Here is a 15,000-nt window from a genome sequence, read left to right on the forward strand (position 1 = left end):
TCTCTCCTCACTAGACTCTATCTTTTTCTAGACTGCTTTTCTTCCTTTTTTCTCCCTCTTTGGAAACACTCGCTCTTCTTCCTGTTTCTCTTCCCAAAATCGCTGTTATTTTTTTTTTTCCTCTCTAGAAACTCCCTTTTCTCTCTCCTATTTCCCCTCCAAGAATCTCCTGTTTGTTCCTTAACCTCTCTTTTCCTTTGTTTTCTCCGCTCTCGACACTTCCTTTTCCTTTCCTTCCCAGTTGTTTAGCTTTCGTTTCCCTTCACCTCTCCATTCCATAAAGCCGCCATTTTTTTTCTTTCCTGTACCTTGTCCCATATGCACCTCTTTTCCCTTTTTTTTTATCTTCCTTTCTCACTTCATCCCACTCCACGTGTCAACAAACCAGTTATTTTCCTTCCCTTTGCCGTCCCAGTTCACCCCAGTTCACGTAAGATCTAAAATGATACCGCTGTTATTTTCATCCTGGGTTCACGTTTTCTTTACCCCTCCCTTCGTTGCAGCGCGTGACAACATATCCTCTGTGGTGGAGGTTCGGCAGCGGCCCATTGACGCCATCTGGAGGTACCACCTGGATGTGATCGTGGACGGGCAGCGAGTGTACTTCGATAGATACTCCCAGAAAATTCAACAGTTTAGAGGTGAGGACTTTGAGGTGGCTTCATTTCTTTATTTGTTTCCTGCCTGCCTGCCTTTTTTTTTTCCTTTGTTCACTCATTCACTCACTCACTCACTCACTCACTCACTTCGTCACTCATCTCTCTCTCTCTCTCTCTCTCTCTCTCTCTCTCTCTCTCTCTCTCTCTCTCTCTCTCTCTCTCTCTCTCTCTCTCTCTCTCTCCTAATACCTAACGCACCCACACCTTTCCCCAAACAGAGTGCGTCGTGTATACACCAAGCAACGTTCTCAATCAGAGTCACGTGATCATCATGTTTGCGTCCGGCGCAGGCGTGGAAGTCATGGAGAACAGGGGCTTCCTTGGGACCAGAATCTACCTCCCTCTCAGTTTTGCGGTGAGTGGGATGGCGGAGAAGAATTAAATGAATGGAAGGAGTGATTGAGTGGTGGTGAGGTGGCGTGGAGGAATTAAAGAGGTGGATTAGGTGAGTGGATGTATGGTGGAGTGGTTGGATAATGAGTGCAATAGAGGATGTGATGAGGGATGTATAGATGGATGGAATGGAAAGAGGTGTTGAGTGGTGTGGCTGTAAGAGGGATGATACAAATGAGGAAGAGATGGAAGGGTAGGAGTAAAATAAGTGGTGATGAGATACTGAGGCTGAGAGGGATGAGAAAGAGGGATGGAAGGCTGGGAATGAATGAAAGAAGGAAGGAGTGAAGGAATGAATGAACGAAGGAAGATAGGAAGGAAGGAAAGAAGGGAAGAAGGAAGGAAGGAAGGAATCTCTAGCACCACAATTTCAATCACCGTTAAGTAAGTCCTCATCCCCCATCTCTTCCTCTATCCCACACACACACACACACACACACACACACACATCTCTACCACACTACCACCACACACATCCCACACTCCTCTCTATTTTTTTTATCGGGAACAGTAATAGCAAATCATTTCCCATCTCCCAACACCCCCCCCTTATCTAACATTCACGTTCAAGAGAGAAAAGAAGAGACAAAACTTACAACCACGTCGCTCATCCCTCGTGTCCTCCCCCGCAGAACATCACCCGTGGCCTCTTCGGAAACTGGACCTTTGATCAGACTGACGACTTCACGCTCCCTGACGGCACTCTAGGACCCGCTTCTGAGGCCGCGGACATGAAGGCGGTGCACACTTACGGCATGCAGTGTGAGTACTGACGGAGGGAGAGAGGGGAGGAGGAGTGGGCTTGGTAAATTTTCCTCCTTGACTGAAAGAAAACGAAGTGCTCTCTAAGAAAAATCGGAAAAACGCAAAAAAAATGAGATGTGAATAGGAAAACAAGAGAGAGAGAGAGAGAGAGAGAGAGAGAGAGAGAGAGTACGTAAAATCTAACTACTTCACTCTGTCTCCACTCTCATATTCTGAAACACATCTACGCCGCACCTCCGCTACATTCCGAAAGCTTTAGTTGAAGTTACATGAGTTTTTAAAGGTGTTTTTAAGGTTCTAGTAACAGATAAACAAGATTTCTACATTATTAACAGGAGAAACACTCGTGAGAACCCGGTTAATCATCTCTGTGGCCTTTGGAAATAGTCGTGGTGAGAAATCAACGCATTCGGGTCTCAGCTTGCGCTAGCCCTCACTCCCCATTGCAAGACCCGCAGTCTACTTCTTACTCCTAAACCCTTTCCCTGCTATTTGGCATATTTTTCCTCAGTCACAGGCCAGTTTGAGACATTTCCTCTTGTTCCACAGCCACCAAACATTATACAGATTAGAAATTGCAAAATCCATTCTTCTTTTACCCCCTTCTCTCTTGTACGTGTTTGTCGCTTATTGCAGTGAAACGGTTTAATCTCCCCATCAACTTACAGGGGTGCTGGACGACAAGGAGCGGGACTACGTAGGGCGCTCTCTCTTCAACCACGACAACTACCGCTCCAGTAATTACTACTACGATGCGGATTTCGTGCCCGAGCTGAATCTGAAGCCGGATCTGTCTGTCAATGCGTGAGTAGTGGTGGTTGTGGTGGTGGTAGGACGAGGACAAGGAGTTTTCTTCGTCTGTTCTTGTCCTTGTTTTTCTGATGTAGTAGTAGTAGTAGTAGTAGTAGTAGTAGTAGTAGTAGTAGTAGTAGTAGTTGTTGTTGTTGTTGTTGTTGTAGTTTTCTTCGTCTGATATTCCTTGTTTTTTCTTGTACTCGTTCGTGTTCTTGTTTTTCTTCTAATAGTTTTTCTTCTGTGTATATGTGATTACCACCTTTACACACACACACACACACACACACACACACACACACACACACCTTTACCTTTCCTCATCTCACCTTTCCCTTCACAACATGACCGAACGTACTTTACCTTACCTTGACCTAACCTAACCTAACACACATAACATACACTAAATTAACCTAACCTAACTCTTATCCTAACCTAAAGTAACGTAGCCATAATTTACCCCACCCTGACTAAACCGTACCCAAACCTAACCTAACCTACCCAAAGCTACCCGAACGTAACCTAACCTAACCAATCCTAAACAAACTAAACCCTACCCTACCCTAACCTAACCTAACCTAACCCTACCCTACACAAACCTGACCTAACCCAAACCTAGCGCAACCATAACTGACCGTGCCCTAACCGAACCGTACCCAAGCCTACTCAAACCTAGCCTAACTCTACCGAACCCAGACCTAACCTAAACTAACCTAACACGACTTCCTTCTCCTCTTCCCCCGCAGAACCACGAGGAATGAAGAGATCAAGAGGGTGTGTGGTGACTCCTACCAGTGTCACTTCGACTTCGTGGTCACACTTCGCCGGGACTTCGCTGACATGACCAAGTACTACCAGGACCAGTTCGTCAACATCAAACAAGTGGGCCTGGTTACCGGTGAGTGTGTGGGTGACTGGCTGCGTGGAGTGGGTAGTTAGAGGGGATGGATGAGGAAGTAGATAGGCAGGTGTGTAGGTAGATAGGTAGGTAGACGGTACAGTGCATTGGTGGATTGGTAGAAAGATAGATAGGTAAATAGATACGAGTAGGTAACTTCACAGATATAGATAAATAGATAGATAGATAGATAGGTAGATAAATAGATAGATAGATACGAGTAGAAGATACATAGATACATACATAGATCGATAAATACAGAGACAAACACACAGAAGGATAGAGAAACAGACAGAGACAGACAGATACAGTGGATAGACAAATAACTAGACAGGAATAAAAGGGAGAGAAACATCAAAAAAATACACTAAAGACTACAAAGGACGAAGTAACAGTCTCCTCGCCTCCTGCCCTCCCTAGTGGTGTCCTGCGGCGCCCTGCCTACACCCCCGAACGGCAGAAAGTCCACCTTTAACTTCCTGAGCGGCGCGGAGGTGAAGTTCGACTGTGACCCGGGCTACGTTCTGTTGGGGGAGCAGCGACGGTGGTGCTACGCCTCTGGAGACTGGAACTGGCCCGAGGACGGCGAGGCTACGTGTGTCTGTGAGTACCGTGCCTTGGTGTCGTGTTATTCTCGCCGTGGGTTAGGTCAGAGCAGGAGCCGCAGTCTTATCTCGATTATTTTTAACAGGGTGTAGTGGAAGTGATTGGGTTTCTCAAGGGTGTTTTCATGAGTTTAATAGGTTTTAGTGGAAGTTGTTGTGGTTTTCGAGTTTGTTTTATTTATTTTATTTTTTTTTTTTTATGTGGTTCTTGTGATGGTTTAAGAGTTTTTTTTTTTTTTACGTAAGAGGGTCACTAGCTAAGGAAAACAAAACCGGAAAAAATCCCACTTCGGTGCCAGTAGCATATTCATTTATTATTATTTTTTTAAGGGTGTTTTTTGTGGTTCTTGTGGTACTTCTATAGGATCTCGTGGAGGTTATTAGGGTCCTCAAGGGTGTTTTCATGATGCTAGTGGTAGTTTAACAGGGATTCTGCATCATTACTGGGGAATGCATTCATGACAGCCCGACTTTTTATCTCTGTGACTTCAAAATAGGCCTGACCTGAATTAATTAAGGTGAAGTTGTCCTGATATTCGTCCGCACCTGTCCCTCCCCCTCCCCTCCCCCTCAATCTTGCGACGGCAGACACGCGGCGCTCTCTTGTTCGCTCATTCACTCACTCCGTCATGGCGGTGTAGCACAGAGTTGTTTGGCGTCAGTTGTTTCCTGAGGCTCAGGACGCACCGCTCCCCTCCCTTCGAGCCGGGCAGGGGTGGGGCAGGCGCGGACGGGTGGATGGACGACAAGACGCAGCCTCGGACTGACGGATTCTGTTCCCGGCAGCCGAGGCGGAGTACCTGGTGATGCAAGGCGGCATTACTGCCGGCACGGTGCTGGCGGTGCTGATCCCGGTGCTCATCGCCCTGCTGTGCTTCACCTCATACCTGCGTAACAAGGAGCGGTACGAGGCCGAGGCTTACGCCGCCGTCGTCCCCCTCCGCCGCCTTAGGCGCTCCGCCGCCGTCCCCGCCCCCCGGCCATCCATCTCCCGCCCCATCGGCCCCGTCAAAACTGCCGACTACTCCCCGGTGACCCACAGAGAGGTGTTCACTGGCTCCCCGTCACCACAGAAGCTCTTCACCGAGGCACCGCTTGGCCGAGCTGATGACAGCTCCTCCGACATTCCCGACACCCCTTCCAGAAGCTCCCTCAGCGACTCCGACAGTTACACGTACCCAGGCAACGCCTCCGTCGTGGACGCCATCGGCTGCCGCCCCATGAGGATTCCCAAGGACTTCGACGCCGTGTACGACACGCACGAGCCCGTGGACAACAAGCCCGTGGTGTTCCAGAACGTGATGTGGGACCTGGAGTCCGAAACCCAGAAGGAGTCCCACGTGTAGGGCCTGCCACCCCCCGCCCCTTCACGTGTTACACCCCATCACTCCCCCCATGCCCTTCCCATGACAGGCTTACAGAGCATAACAAGCAGCAATAGATCCCAAGGCCAGACCAAGGCCTAGGCTGTTTGATTGTGGTACTCCAACTACAACAGTATATAGGACAGAACAATGGAATGCTCTTCCCCACCCACCCACCCTCCAATTGAAGCTGGGCACAGCCCCTCCGCCCAGTGCCACCGATCCCTCCCCTCCCGCCATCGACCCTCACTCCCCGGTCACTACCGAAGATAATACAAGACACTCCTGTAGAGTCTTTGGCCCACCACCGCCGCGCCGCGCACCTGGCACTGAGACTTAGCGCAGCGCATCACTTCAGTATGGAAAAGGGAAACACGCGAATCTCCGAAACGATGAATGAAGCTCCCGGCGGGGTGAGGCCCAGGCTGCAGCAAAGGAGCAGAAAAGCGCACGCCGAAGGAAAAGTTACCAGGACACAGAACCACGGCGGATCATTCAAAACTCAGCCCCACGTCTGCCGTGACACAAACGAGAATTAAACAAGCGTAGGGTTAATTAATAAATGTTTGTAGGTTACGTATTTCTATTTTTTTTTTATAATAATTCTAATGTTAGGTAATGGCATGTGTGTGTGTGTGTGTGTGTGTGTGTGTGTGTGTGTGTGTGTTTCTGAAATTCTGATGTATAGGTTTAGAGAGATTGTGACACATTATACTCGTAGACAATATAGGCTTAACTACGTGACGTTTTATTGGCTTTGAGTTTCTTAATATTTCATAGATATAGACATGAGATCACTTTTCGCTTTTCGCTTTTCTAATGTTCACGTGTGTGTGTGTGTGTGTGTGTGTGTGTGTGTGTGTGTGTGTTACAACGTAAAAGCCTGTGTGTGTGTGTGTGTGTGTGTGTGTGTGTCCTAACATGTCTTTCGAGTAATTTTTCTACTTTTCCTAGCAATATTACTACCATTGTCATCTTTATTACTGTTTCTAAGGCGGACTGAAAATGAACAGAGCTGATAAATAGAAGGAATAAAGGTGAAAAAAATAAAATAAATAAAATAAGACTGTCATTGATATACGCAGCGGCTCGGTTCAGCACACAGAACTACAAACGACTGATTCTGTTGATGACTCATCTTCTTTCTTCCATTTTCCCTCCCACTTGTTCTCCCTCTTCCATGAATACCCCCGGGCCCCTCTCAGTCCCTCCCAGTTTATTCCATGCATCCCTAACCATGTCAATATTAGGGAAAGCTGGATGAGCGGGAGAAGAGAGGGAGAGGGACAGACCTGCGGATGAATAAAGAGAAATGCATAAGAGAAAACGAAAGGGCAATTATTTACAGATAGCTGGGTTAGATTAGCCCTGGGGATATAAATATTCACATTCTCCACACTCCCTATACTCCCCTACAGTCTCTATCCTACCCCTACCAACCTATACTCTCACAGCCTCCCATCCTCTTCTCGTCTCCATATCCCCATGCTCCCATCCCCTTCATCTCCTTCCATTAATTACCTAATATGCCTCCCATACGTATGTACTTCGCTTACCCATAACCTCTCCATGCCTTGCTCCTCCCATTTATCTTCTCCATCAATCTTCCTCCCTTGATGTCACTCCTTATTGCATGCACACCTTCCATCCTCACGTATTCCCTATCTCTTCCTGCTCTATCACACACTTTCAGCCGCTTTCTTACTATCATTCTCTATCACTTCCACCTTCCATCCTCACTCTCCTAGCCCACGCCCTCATTCACGCCTTTCCGCTGTTCCCTCAGTCCCCAGTCACACTCAATGTCATTATTTATACCTTCCACCCTCAGCCTCATACTCACGTCTTCTCGCTGTGCCCTCGATCCCCAGCCTTACTTACTATCATTTACTATAACTTCTGCCTAACCTAACTTAACCTAACCTAACCTACAAACCTAACCGAACCTAATCTAACCAAACCTGAAAACCTAACCTAACCTAAAAACCTAACCAAGGCTAACCTCATCTACAAATCTAACCTCATCCTCACTCTCCTACTCATATTCTACGCCCCTGTTCACGCCTTCCGCTATGCCATCAACCACCAGCCGAGGCGGAGTACCTGACAATGCAGGGCGGCATCACGGCGGGCACGGTGCTGGCAGTTCTTCTCCCTGTCCTCATCGCTCTCCTCTGCTACGCCTCCTATGTGCGGAACAAGGACCGCAAGGACTACCAGGAGCCTGCGTTCGTGCGTGCCGGCAGCAGGAAGATCAATCAGTTCTTCAGAAACAGGTGAGGCAGGTGACCACGAGAGAGAAACACGAGAGCGACAGGTGAACGAGTGGGTAACAGATGAACACGAGAGGGAGAGGTGAACAAGGACAGGTGAACATGAGAGAGAGAGAGAGAGAGAGGGACAGATGAACAAAAGAGAGAGAGAAATAAGTGTACAGGGGGACAGGTGAACACAAGGACAGGTAAATACGAGAAGGACATTTGCACACAAGGACAGATGAACAAAAGAGAGAGGAATAGGTGAACAAGAGAGAAGAACAGGTAACAGGTGAGCAGAGGAGACATAGATGGATAAATGCAGGAACGGCTGACTTGTGGAAAGTTTAGATAGATTAAAAAGAAAAATTATTAATAAACAAAAGAAAAGGATTAAAAAAGAAAAGAAAAGAACGGAAGGACACAAAGAAGGTTAGATGGATCATAAAAGGGCCAAATGGACACACTTAGGGAAGAAAAAGGTGGCTTGGGAACATCGGGAGGCAGTCCATGGAAGTTACGCCTCTTGGGTTAGGATTGCATGAACAGGATTGAACATATAATTAGATGGTTGAAGAGTATTTAGTGTAAGATAATTGCTAGTGTTGTTGTTGTTGGTGGTGGTGGTGGTGTTGGTGATAGTAGCAGTAGTAGTAGTAGTAGTAGTAGTAGTAGTAGTAGCAGTAGCAAAGGTAGTTACATATCCCTTTCTGTTTTGTCACCATCGCTGCCATCTTAGTGTCAGGAAGTCAGACATCCCTCAATACCAAACTTCTAGGAGGTGCGCCTGTCAGTCAGTCAGTCAGTATGTCAGTCACTCAGTCGGTCAATCAGTTCAACTTCCAGGAGCCAGGGAGGACAGAAGACGTGTGTCACTCAGGCTGGACAGTGTTATGAGGTGGTGACAGGTGCCTCGCCCTCTACCATTACTGCAATCAGTACCACACCATGCACGTACACTTACTATATAGTGGTCAGTATAGTTTAGGATTGTACACAGTGTTTATTTGGTGTTCATTCCTCCAGCAACAGGAGATACGGCTCTGAATCGCGCCAGGTGCCCTTGAGAGACCCTGGGAACGGTGGCGGGAGCAGCGTTGGCGGCAAGCGGACGCCAGATACACAAAACAGCGACGATACTCCGGTGTAGCTGCATGGCGCTGGTTCGCGCCAGCCTCGGGCTGGGCGCGGGCAGTGGGTACGAGAGGGCAGTAGGTTACATAATGGGTAGAGAGAACAGGCTGAGTCGTGCGTTGTATATCCGTATCCTCAAACGCTTCACCTCTTCACCTCTGCTTTTAGGTCTCTACGTAATTGAAGTTATTAGGGTTTTCAAGCGTGTTTATACATTTCTAGTGATAGTTTGACAAGGATTCCGTTTAGTCATTTGGAGAAAACACCCATGAGGATCCAACAAATCACTTCTGCGGCCTTTGAAAACAGTCCTGTCGAGAACCCGCAGCGTTAAAGAGTACGAACCGGGAAGCGACGCCTGTCAATGTGAGGAGTGAGGCGAGGCGCGGCAGGGACGAGGACAGAACAGGGACACTGAGGACACCATCGCATTCCACAATCCCACACGTCACACCCCTATACGTCTTGTAGTGTTTAATAACCCCGTGGACTCAAAATATTCAGTAACTCTCTAAATAAAACCTCCAGGCCTTGCATTTGACATCAGTGGAAGGTGGCTGCACTGTCCACCGTCCTGCGAGAACCAGCATTCCACTACCTCACCTGTCCCACCTGTCCTCATCACCTGCCGTGGCGGAGTGCGGGGCGTGTGGGGATAGACTAGCTCTCCGTCTCGTCCGTGAATGTTTGTGTTCCTCCCTCACCCTAACCTAACCTTACCTACGTCCCTTTCTTCGTGAACATCAGGACAAAGCGTTAGTGTGTGTGTGTGTGTGTGTGTGTGTGTGTGTGTGTGTGTGTGTGTGTGTGTGTGTGTAGAGGTTCATTCAGTCCTCTCTGATCCTGTTTACTTTTTTTTCTTATGAAACTGTCATGATAGATTTATTGCTTTAATTGTTAGCAGTACAATAGTGTTAGTTTTATAGGCTTACTACATGTAATTAATATTAGCATTATCATTGTTAGTATGATAAGCAACACCTCATCTTAGGGTGCATTTCTTTTCTTTTCCATTTTTTTTCTTTGGTATATAGTAGATGATGTTATGTCCTAAAAAAAAAAAAAGATGTTTGCAGCACCGATAGCCGGGTGAGGTATGAGTGTGTGACGTGTAGGTTGAGGCACGTGTGTGTGTGTGTGTGTGTGTGTGTGTATGTGTGTGTGTGAGTGTGTGTGTGAGTAGTACGGTGTGTGTGGATGCTGTTCCTCTACGACAGGTGTGACCCCCTGCTAAGAGAACACACGAACTACCTGTTTCCTTCAGTAGTGCAGAGATGGAAAAAAAATAATAGATAATAAATCTTACGAACCAGCAATTCCGTAACTGCGAAGCGTATTTGGTGTGTGTGTGTGTGTGTGTGTGTGTGTGTGTGTGTGTGTGTGTGTGTACACGAGCCTTAGCGAGGGGCGGATGGAGCAGTTAGGGAAAGGACCACGCTTTAAGGAGCTCTGTCACATTGAGCATCCAAGGAACAATGACAGCACGACAGTGACACACGCAGCTGGAACGAATAACGACAAGAACATGACAACGACACCCCGTAAAGCAACAGAATAACAATAACAGAACAACAATGGCACAGATAACAACAGAAATAACAGAATGGCACAGAAACAACAGAATAACAAGAAGATAACAATACCCCGTGTAGCATTAGAATAACAAGTGCACCCTAGGACAGGTGTTCCCAGCCTCAGGTGCACAGACAGCACACATGTTACTAAGGTGTCACATAATTGCACCGGAGCTCTGTACTGATTCTGAATTCTCTTTCCTGGTGCCAGTTCAGGATCAGTGAGGTTATAAGCCTTCTCTGGCCATACAAGAGAAGTTTGTTCCTATATGTAAGTGCTTAGAGAATGTTATCATGTTTACCTATCTATCATCATTTAAAAAAAAAAAAAATAAACACCCGATAGTAAAAAAATAAATAAATAAATAAATAAATAAATGACAAATACGTAAATAAGAAAAAAAAAGTAAGTGCAGGAATATCTTTAGATGCTTAATAGATCATCTTTGACCATTAATGAAAAGCTACACAGCCTATCCATCCGAAAAGGATATTGCTTATTACATAAATAGGTTCAATAAAAAGAAATTAATAGATAAATACACTAAAATCGGTCAGTATATGCGAACACAGCACCATATGACCACGTTACTGCGGCGACTTACTAGTAAATCAAACTGAGACAGAAATACAATCTACAGTGCCACTCCTCCCGCCGCCGCTGCCTTCCTGGTCCGCCCTCGCACCAAGGACGTTATTCTGAAGCACTTCTGCGCCGCACCCACCACTACTTTCAATGGCTCTAGTTGAAACTACAACGGTTTTTAAGCTGCTTTCACGGTTTCAAAGACAGATTAACAAGATTTCTATGTTATTAAAAGGAGAAACCGTCTTGAGTCTTGAGAACTCGGGTAATCATCTCTATGGCCTTAGAAAGTAGTCGTGGTGAGAGCAAAGCGTTTCTGCATGCAGGCCCAGCACCCACCCAGCGAGGCCTTGTGATTCTGTCGCTGCCCTCGGTGTGTCCCTAGGGCCCCGAATTCCTACCGTACAACTATTCTAGCATTTATACTTACTTACTTAGCGCTTTGTTATTTCTTCTGTTTCTAAATAAATGGTTAAATATCATTGTGTTGTCAGAGAAAACCTTTTTTAGATCTTTCAGTGTAAGCCTCGAGATATCATTTTACATTCCATTTCCTAATAATGCGATTGATTTCAAGACGTTCCAGAGCAGTGGCTCCCAAATTGGGAGTAAATTGCCCCTGATGATAAAACTACAATTTCTTTGGGGTAACAAAGGTGTGACAGGAAAAGTTAAGAATTCTGGAAATCAAGAAAACATTGCGATACCTGGCATTAGGATTAATGTTAACTGTTACTGTGTATGTGCATCATATCATTATTTCACTATAATCAGAAGTGAAATGTTGATATGAGGCACATACACAGTAACAGCATTAGTATGTAAAGTTACAAAGTAAAACTACTATAATTAAGTAATAAGTTAAACGGAATATCAGTAAATATATATATATATATATATATATATATATATATATATATATATATATATATATATATATATATATATATATATATTAAGTCAAGAGTGTTACGACTGCGGTCATGTTCGTAATTGTCCCTTGTACGCAGCCGTACGCTCTTTGTTTACAAACATGGGATCACCTGAAGATCCGCCACCTCACAGGGATCACCTGAAGATCCGCCACCCCAGATTGTCTCACCTGAAGATCCGCCACCCCAGACTCTCTCACTTGGTTAGGTTAGGTTAGGTTAGGTTAGGTTAGCCTAACCTAACCTAACCTAACAACATGAACGCATTAAAAAACTGAGTGGATATAAAAAATGCAGAAAAAAAGTTTACTTCATTAAAAGTATGGGATCACCTGAAGATCCGCCACCCCAGATTGTCTCACCTGAAGATCTGCCACCCCGAGTGCGGCTGGGGTGGCGGATCTTCAGGTGATCCCAAACATGTCTGACTGCTGTGAACACTTTACAAGATTTCATCCATATATTCAGCTGATCTTTTAACCAAGTCTTCAGCCATGTTGATGACAGCATGTGTTCCTAGCTGTCCTCTTGTATGCGGCTGTCCGCCCACGAAATGCGCATGCTCAGAACCCAATGTTTACAAACAAAGGCGTGTTCATAATTATATCTGCTCGCTGTTATCCACAACAACATGGCTGAAGACTTGTTTAAAAGATTATCCAAATATAGGCAAGAAATAGATCCTATAAAGTGTTCACAGCAGTCCAGCTTTTGTTTATAAATAAAGGGCGGACAGCTAAGTACAGCACAAAAGAATAGCTACTAACACGACCCCGGTATGCTTCAGGCCACAGTCACTCAACAACCGTGAGTACAACGTCACGTACTGCCTGAGCCTGCCTCTATTTCACACGTGACTATCAGTTTCTGTGTGAGCATCAGCCGAAGTAGACGTAAGCCGAGGTATGTATGTACGTATACTACCCTGTGCAGTATAGTTAGTAATTACTTATTATTACATTCTTTCTGTGCTGAATAAGCTCTTTAACTTAACCATATATAGCAGTACAATTTTGACAACATTTTGTGAAAGGGGTAACAGTGTTACCCCTTTCACAAAATGTTGTCAAAATTGCAACAGTAACAAAAGGGTAACAGTGTTACCACTTGGGTAACAAACTGATAAAGCTTGGTAACCACTGCTCTAGTGAAAGTCACTGGGATTTGCAAGGATGTTTTCATGGTCTTGATGATGCTTTAGCAGGGATCCTCCATCATTAAAAAAAAAAAAAAAAAAAAAAAAAAAAAAAAACGTGAACTAGATTAATAATCTCTGTGTCCTTTAGAAACAGTCCCTTTCAGAGCCTGAAGCGTTTCAAGGCTACGATTTATTTAATGCCTTCTGTTGTGTTTAGATGGCAGGACTGAAAGATGAAAATAAGTAAAATATAGGATTGACACTGAACAAGTATGATGTGGCCATAGATTAGGAAACACTGATTCAAGAAAGGTCAAATTAAACTGTATCTTAAACAACTCCCTGCCAATAATTCCACGGTTTGAATTTTTTTTTTTCGGGCGTGCAGTAGGAAACGGAAGCTAACTACGCTGTTTTAGGAAATACTACAAAGCACACAGGGACAAGAAAGGTGAAAAGAAATAAGGAACTGGAGTATCTTTAACAACTTGTCAATCCTAGGTTCTGCGTGTTGCAGGAAAAGGAAGCTTAATGAACTGTTTTTAGGGAATACTATGAAAGACATTGAGACAAGAAAGGTGGGAGAAAACGCAGTACCTGATACAATTCCCTGTTAATTTTAGGTTAAATGGGTTATGGAATTTTGGAGTTTTTCTCTAGGCGTGCTGTAGAAAATGAACGTTAAACTGTCTTAAAGGAATATATGCTTCATAAGATAATGGTAAGTACAAGAAAGGTGAAAGGAAACAAAGAAACGCTATAACAACTAGGGTTTTCAAACTTCCTGGGCATCCTGTAGAAAATGAATCTTAAACTGTTTTAGGGGAATACTGCACAAAAACTTCCTTTCCCGTATACTACACTAAGCCAACAAGTCTGAGGGCTCAGTCTGCTGTGGACTTGGCTCTTGCAACGTTGCATGAAGGCACAGGGCGGCTGAACCATATAACCCTTAGTGGAGTGAGTAGATGCTGCTGGGATTTACACGTATACAATGGGGCTTGAAAATGGGACGCGGAGAAGAATGTGTAGATAGTCATGGTGTTCAATGTGGTGCTTTTGGTGACGGTTGTCAGAAATGTTTAATTATTGAATTATACGAGTTTTTAAAAAGTGTTTGTGAGTTGTGGATAGAGATACGTAAGCAGAGCAAAGGAAAATTAACAAATGGATAAGTTAAGTAAGAAAGAAATAAACTGAACTTAGAACAGATTAATGAGACAATGATTTATGAATAGATGAAAAATGAGACAAATAAGAAAATAAAGGAAAAGTACATTAAAATAGACAAACAAAATAATGATATATATGCAAAAGGAAAGAAAATGCAATACGTATGCTTAAAACAATGAAAATATAAACAACAACAACAACAACAACAACAACAACAACAATTAAAAAACAACAACAAAATAGACCACACACATACGAACATTACTCATGAATTACTCACACAAGACAAAAATATCATCGGAAGTCTCTCTCTCTCTCTCTCTCTCTCTCTCTCTCTCTCTCTCTCTCTCTCTCTCTCTCTCTCTCTCTCTCTCTCTCTCTCTCTTGCTGCTAATGTCCAAAATGATCGCCAGAGGGACAGAATATTTCAAGGTTACGTTTCCTTAGGCATTGTACTATTTGTGGTTCTTGTACAAGGTGAGGGAGGGGCGCCGTGCCAAGGGTGTCGCGGCACTGATGCAAAACCGTGTCTTGGTGCCAATTTAACTTACGGTAGCTTGGGTATAGTGTGTGGGCATAGTTATTTCTCAGTCTCCGTGTCTCCGTCTTTCTTTCTCTCCACTGTAGTTATTTTATTTTTTATTTTTTTCTATATATAATTTCGTAGCTTGGGTCATGTGCTTTAGTTTAATAGCTTAGTAAGGGTTTATATAGTCTTCTATCTTTTGAAAT

At 44.6% G+C, this 15,000-nt stretch overlaps 1 protein-coding gene across 3 annotated transcripts in view; it reads left to right on the forward strand.

Moving 5' to 3' along the window:
• Positions 1 to 11,507, forward strand: part of LOC135110286 (protein mesh-like) — a 28,616-nt gene extending 17,109 nt beyond the window's left edge. Inside the window, exons 16-23 of one of the 3 annotated variants that reach the window (XM_064022456.1) lie at positions 504 to 641; positions 878 to 1,014; positions 1,685 to 1,814; positions 2,486 to 2,621; positions 3,356 to 3,507; positions 3,928 to 4,110; positions 7,566 to 7,752; positions 8,758 to 11,507. In XM_064022456.1, coding sequence (XP_063878526.1) covers positions 504 to 641; positions 878 to 1,014; positions 1,685 to 1,814; positions 2,486 to 2,621; positions 3,356 to 3,507; positions 3,928 to 4,110; positions 7,566 to 7,752; positions 8,758 to 8,881 — 1,187 coding nt within the window. In that variant the 3' untranslated portion in view covers positions 8,882 to 11,507. Of the gene's footprint in view, positions 1 to 503; positions 642 to 877; positions 1,015 to 1,684; positions 1,815 to 2,485; positions 2,622 to 3,355; positions 3,508 to 3,927; positions 4,111 to 4,898; positions 6,535 to 7,565; positions 7,753 to 8,757 lie in introns of those variants that run through there. The other 2 variants (XM_064022457.1, XM_064022455.1) reach the window with 2 other exon arrangements.
• The last annotated feature ends 3,493 nt before the right edge of the window (positions 11,508 to 15,000 follow it).

Source organism: Scylla paramamosain, chromosome 20 (assembly GCF_035594125.1).
Source record: "Scylla paramamosain isolate STU-SP2022 chromosome 20, ASM3559412v1, whole genome shotgun sequence".
Classification (NCBI taxonomy): domain Eukaryota; kingdom Metazoa; phylum Arthropoda; class Malacostraca; order Decapoda; family Portunidae; genus Scylla; species Scylla paramamosain.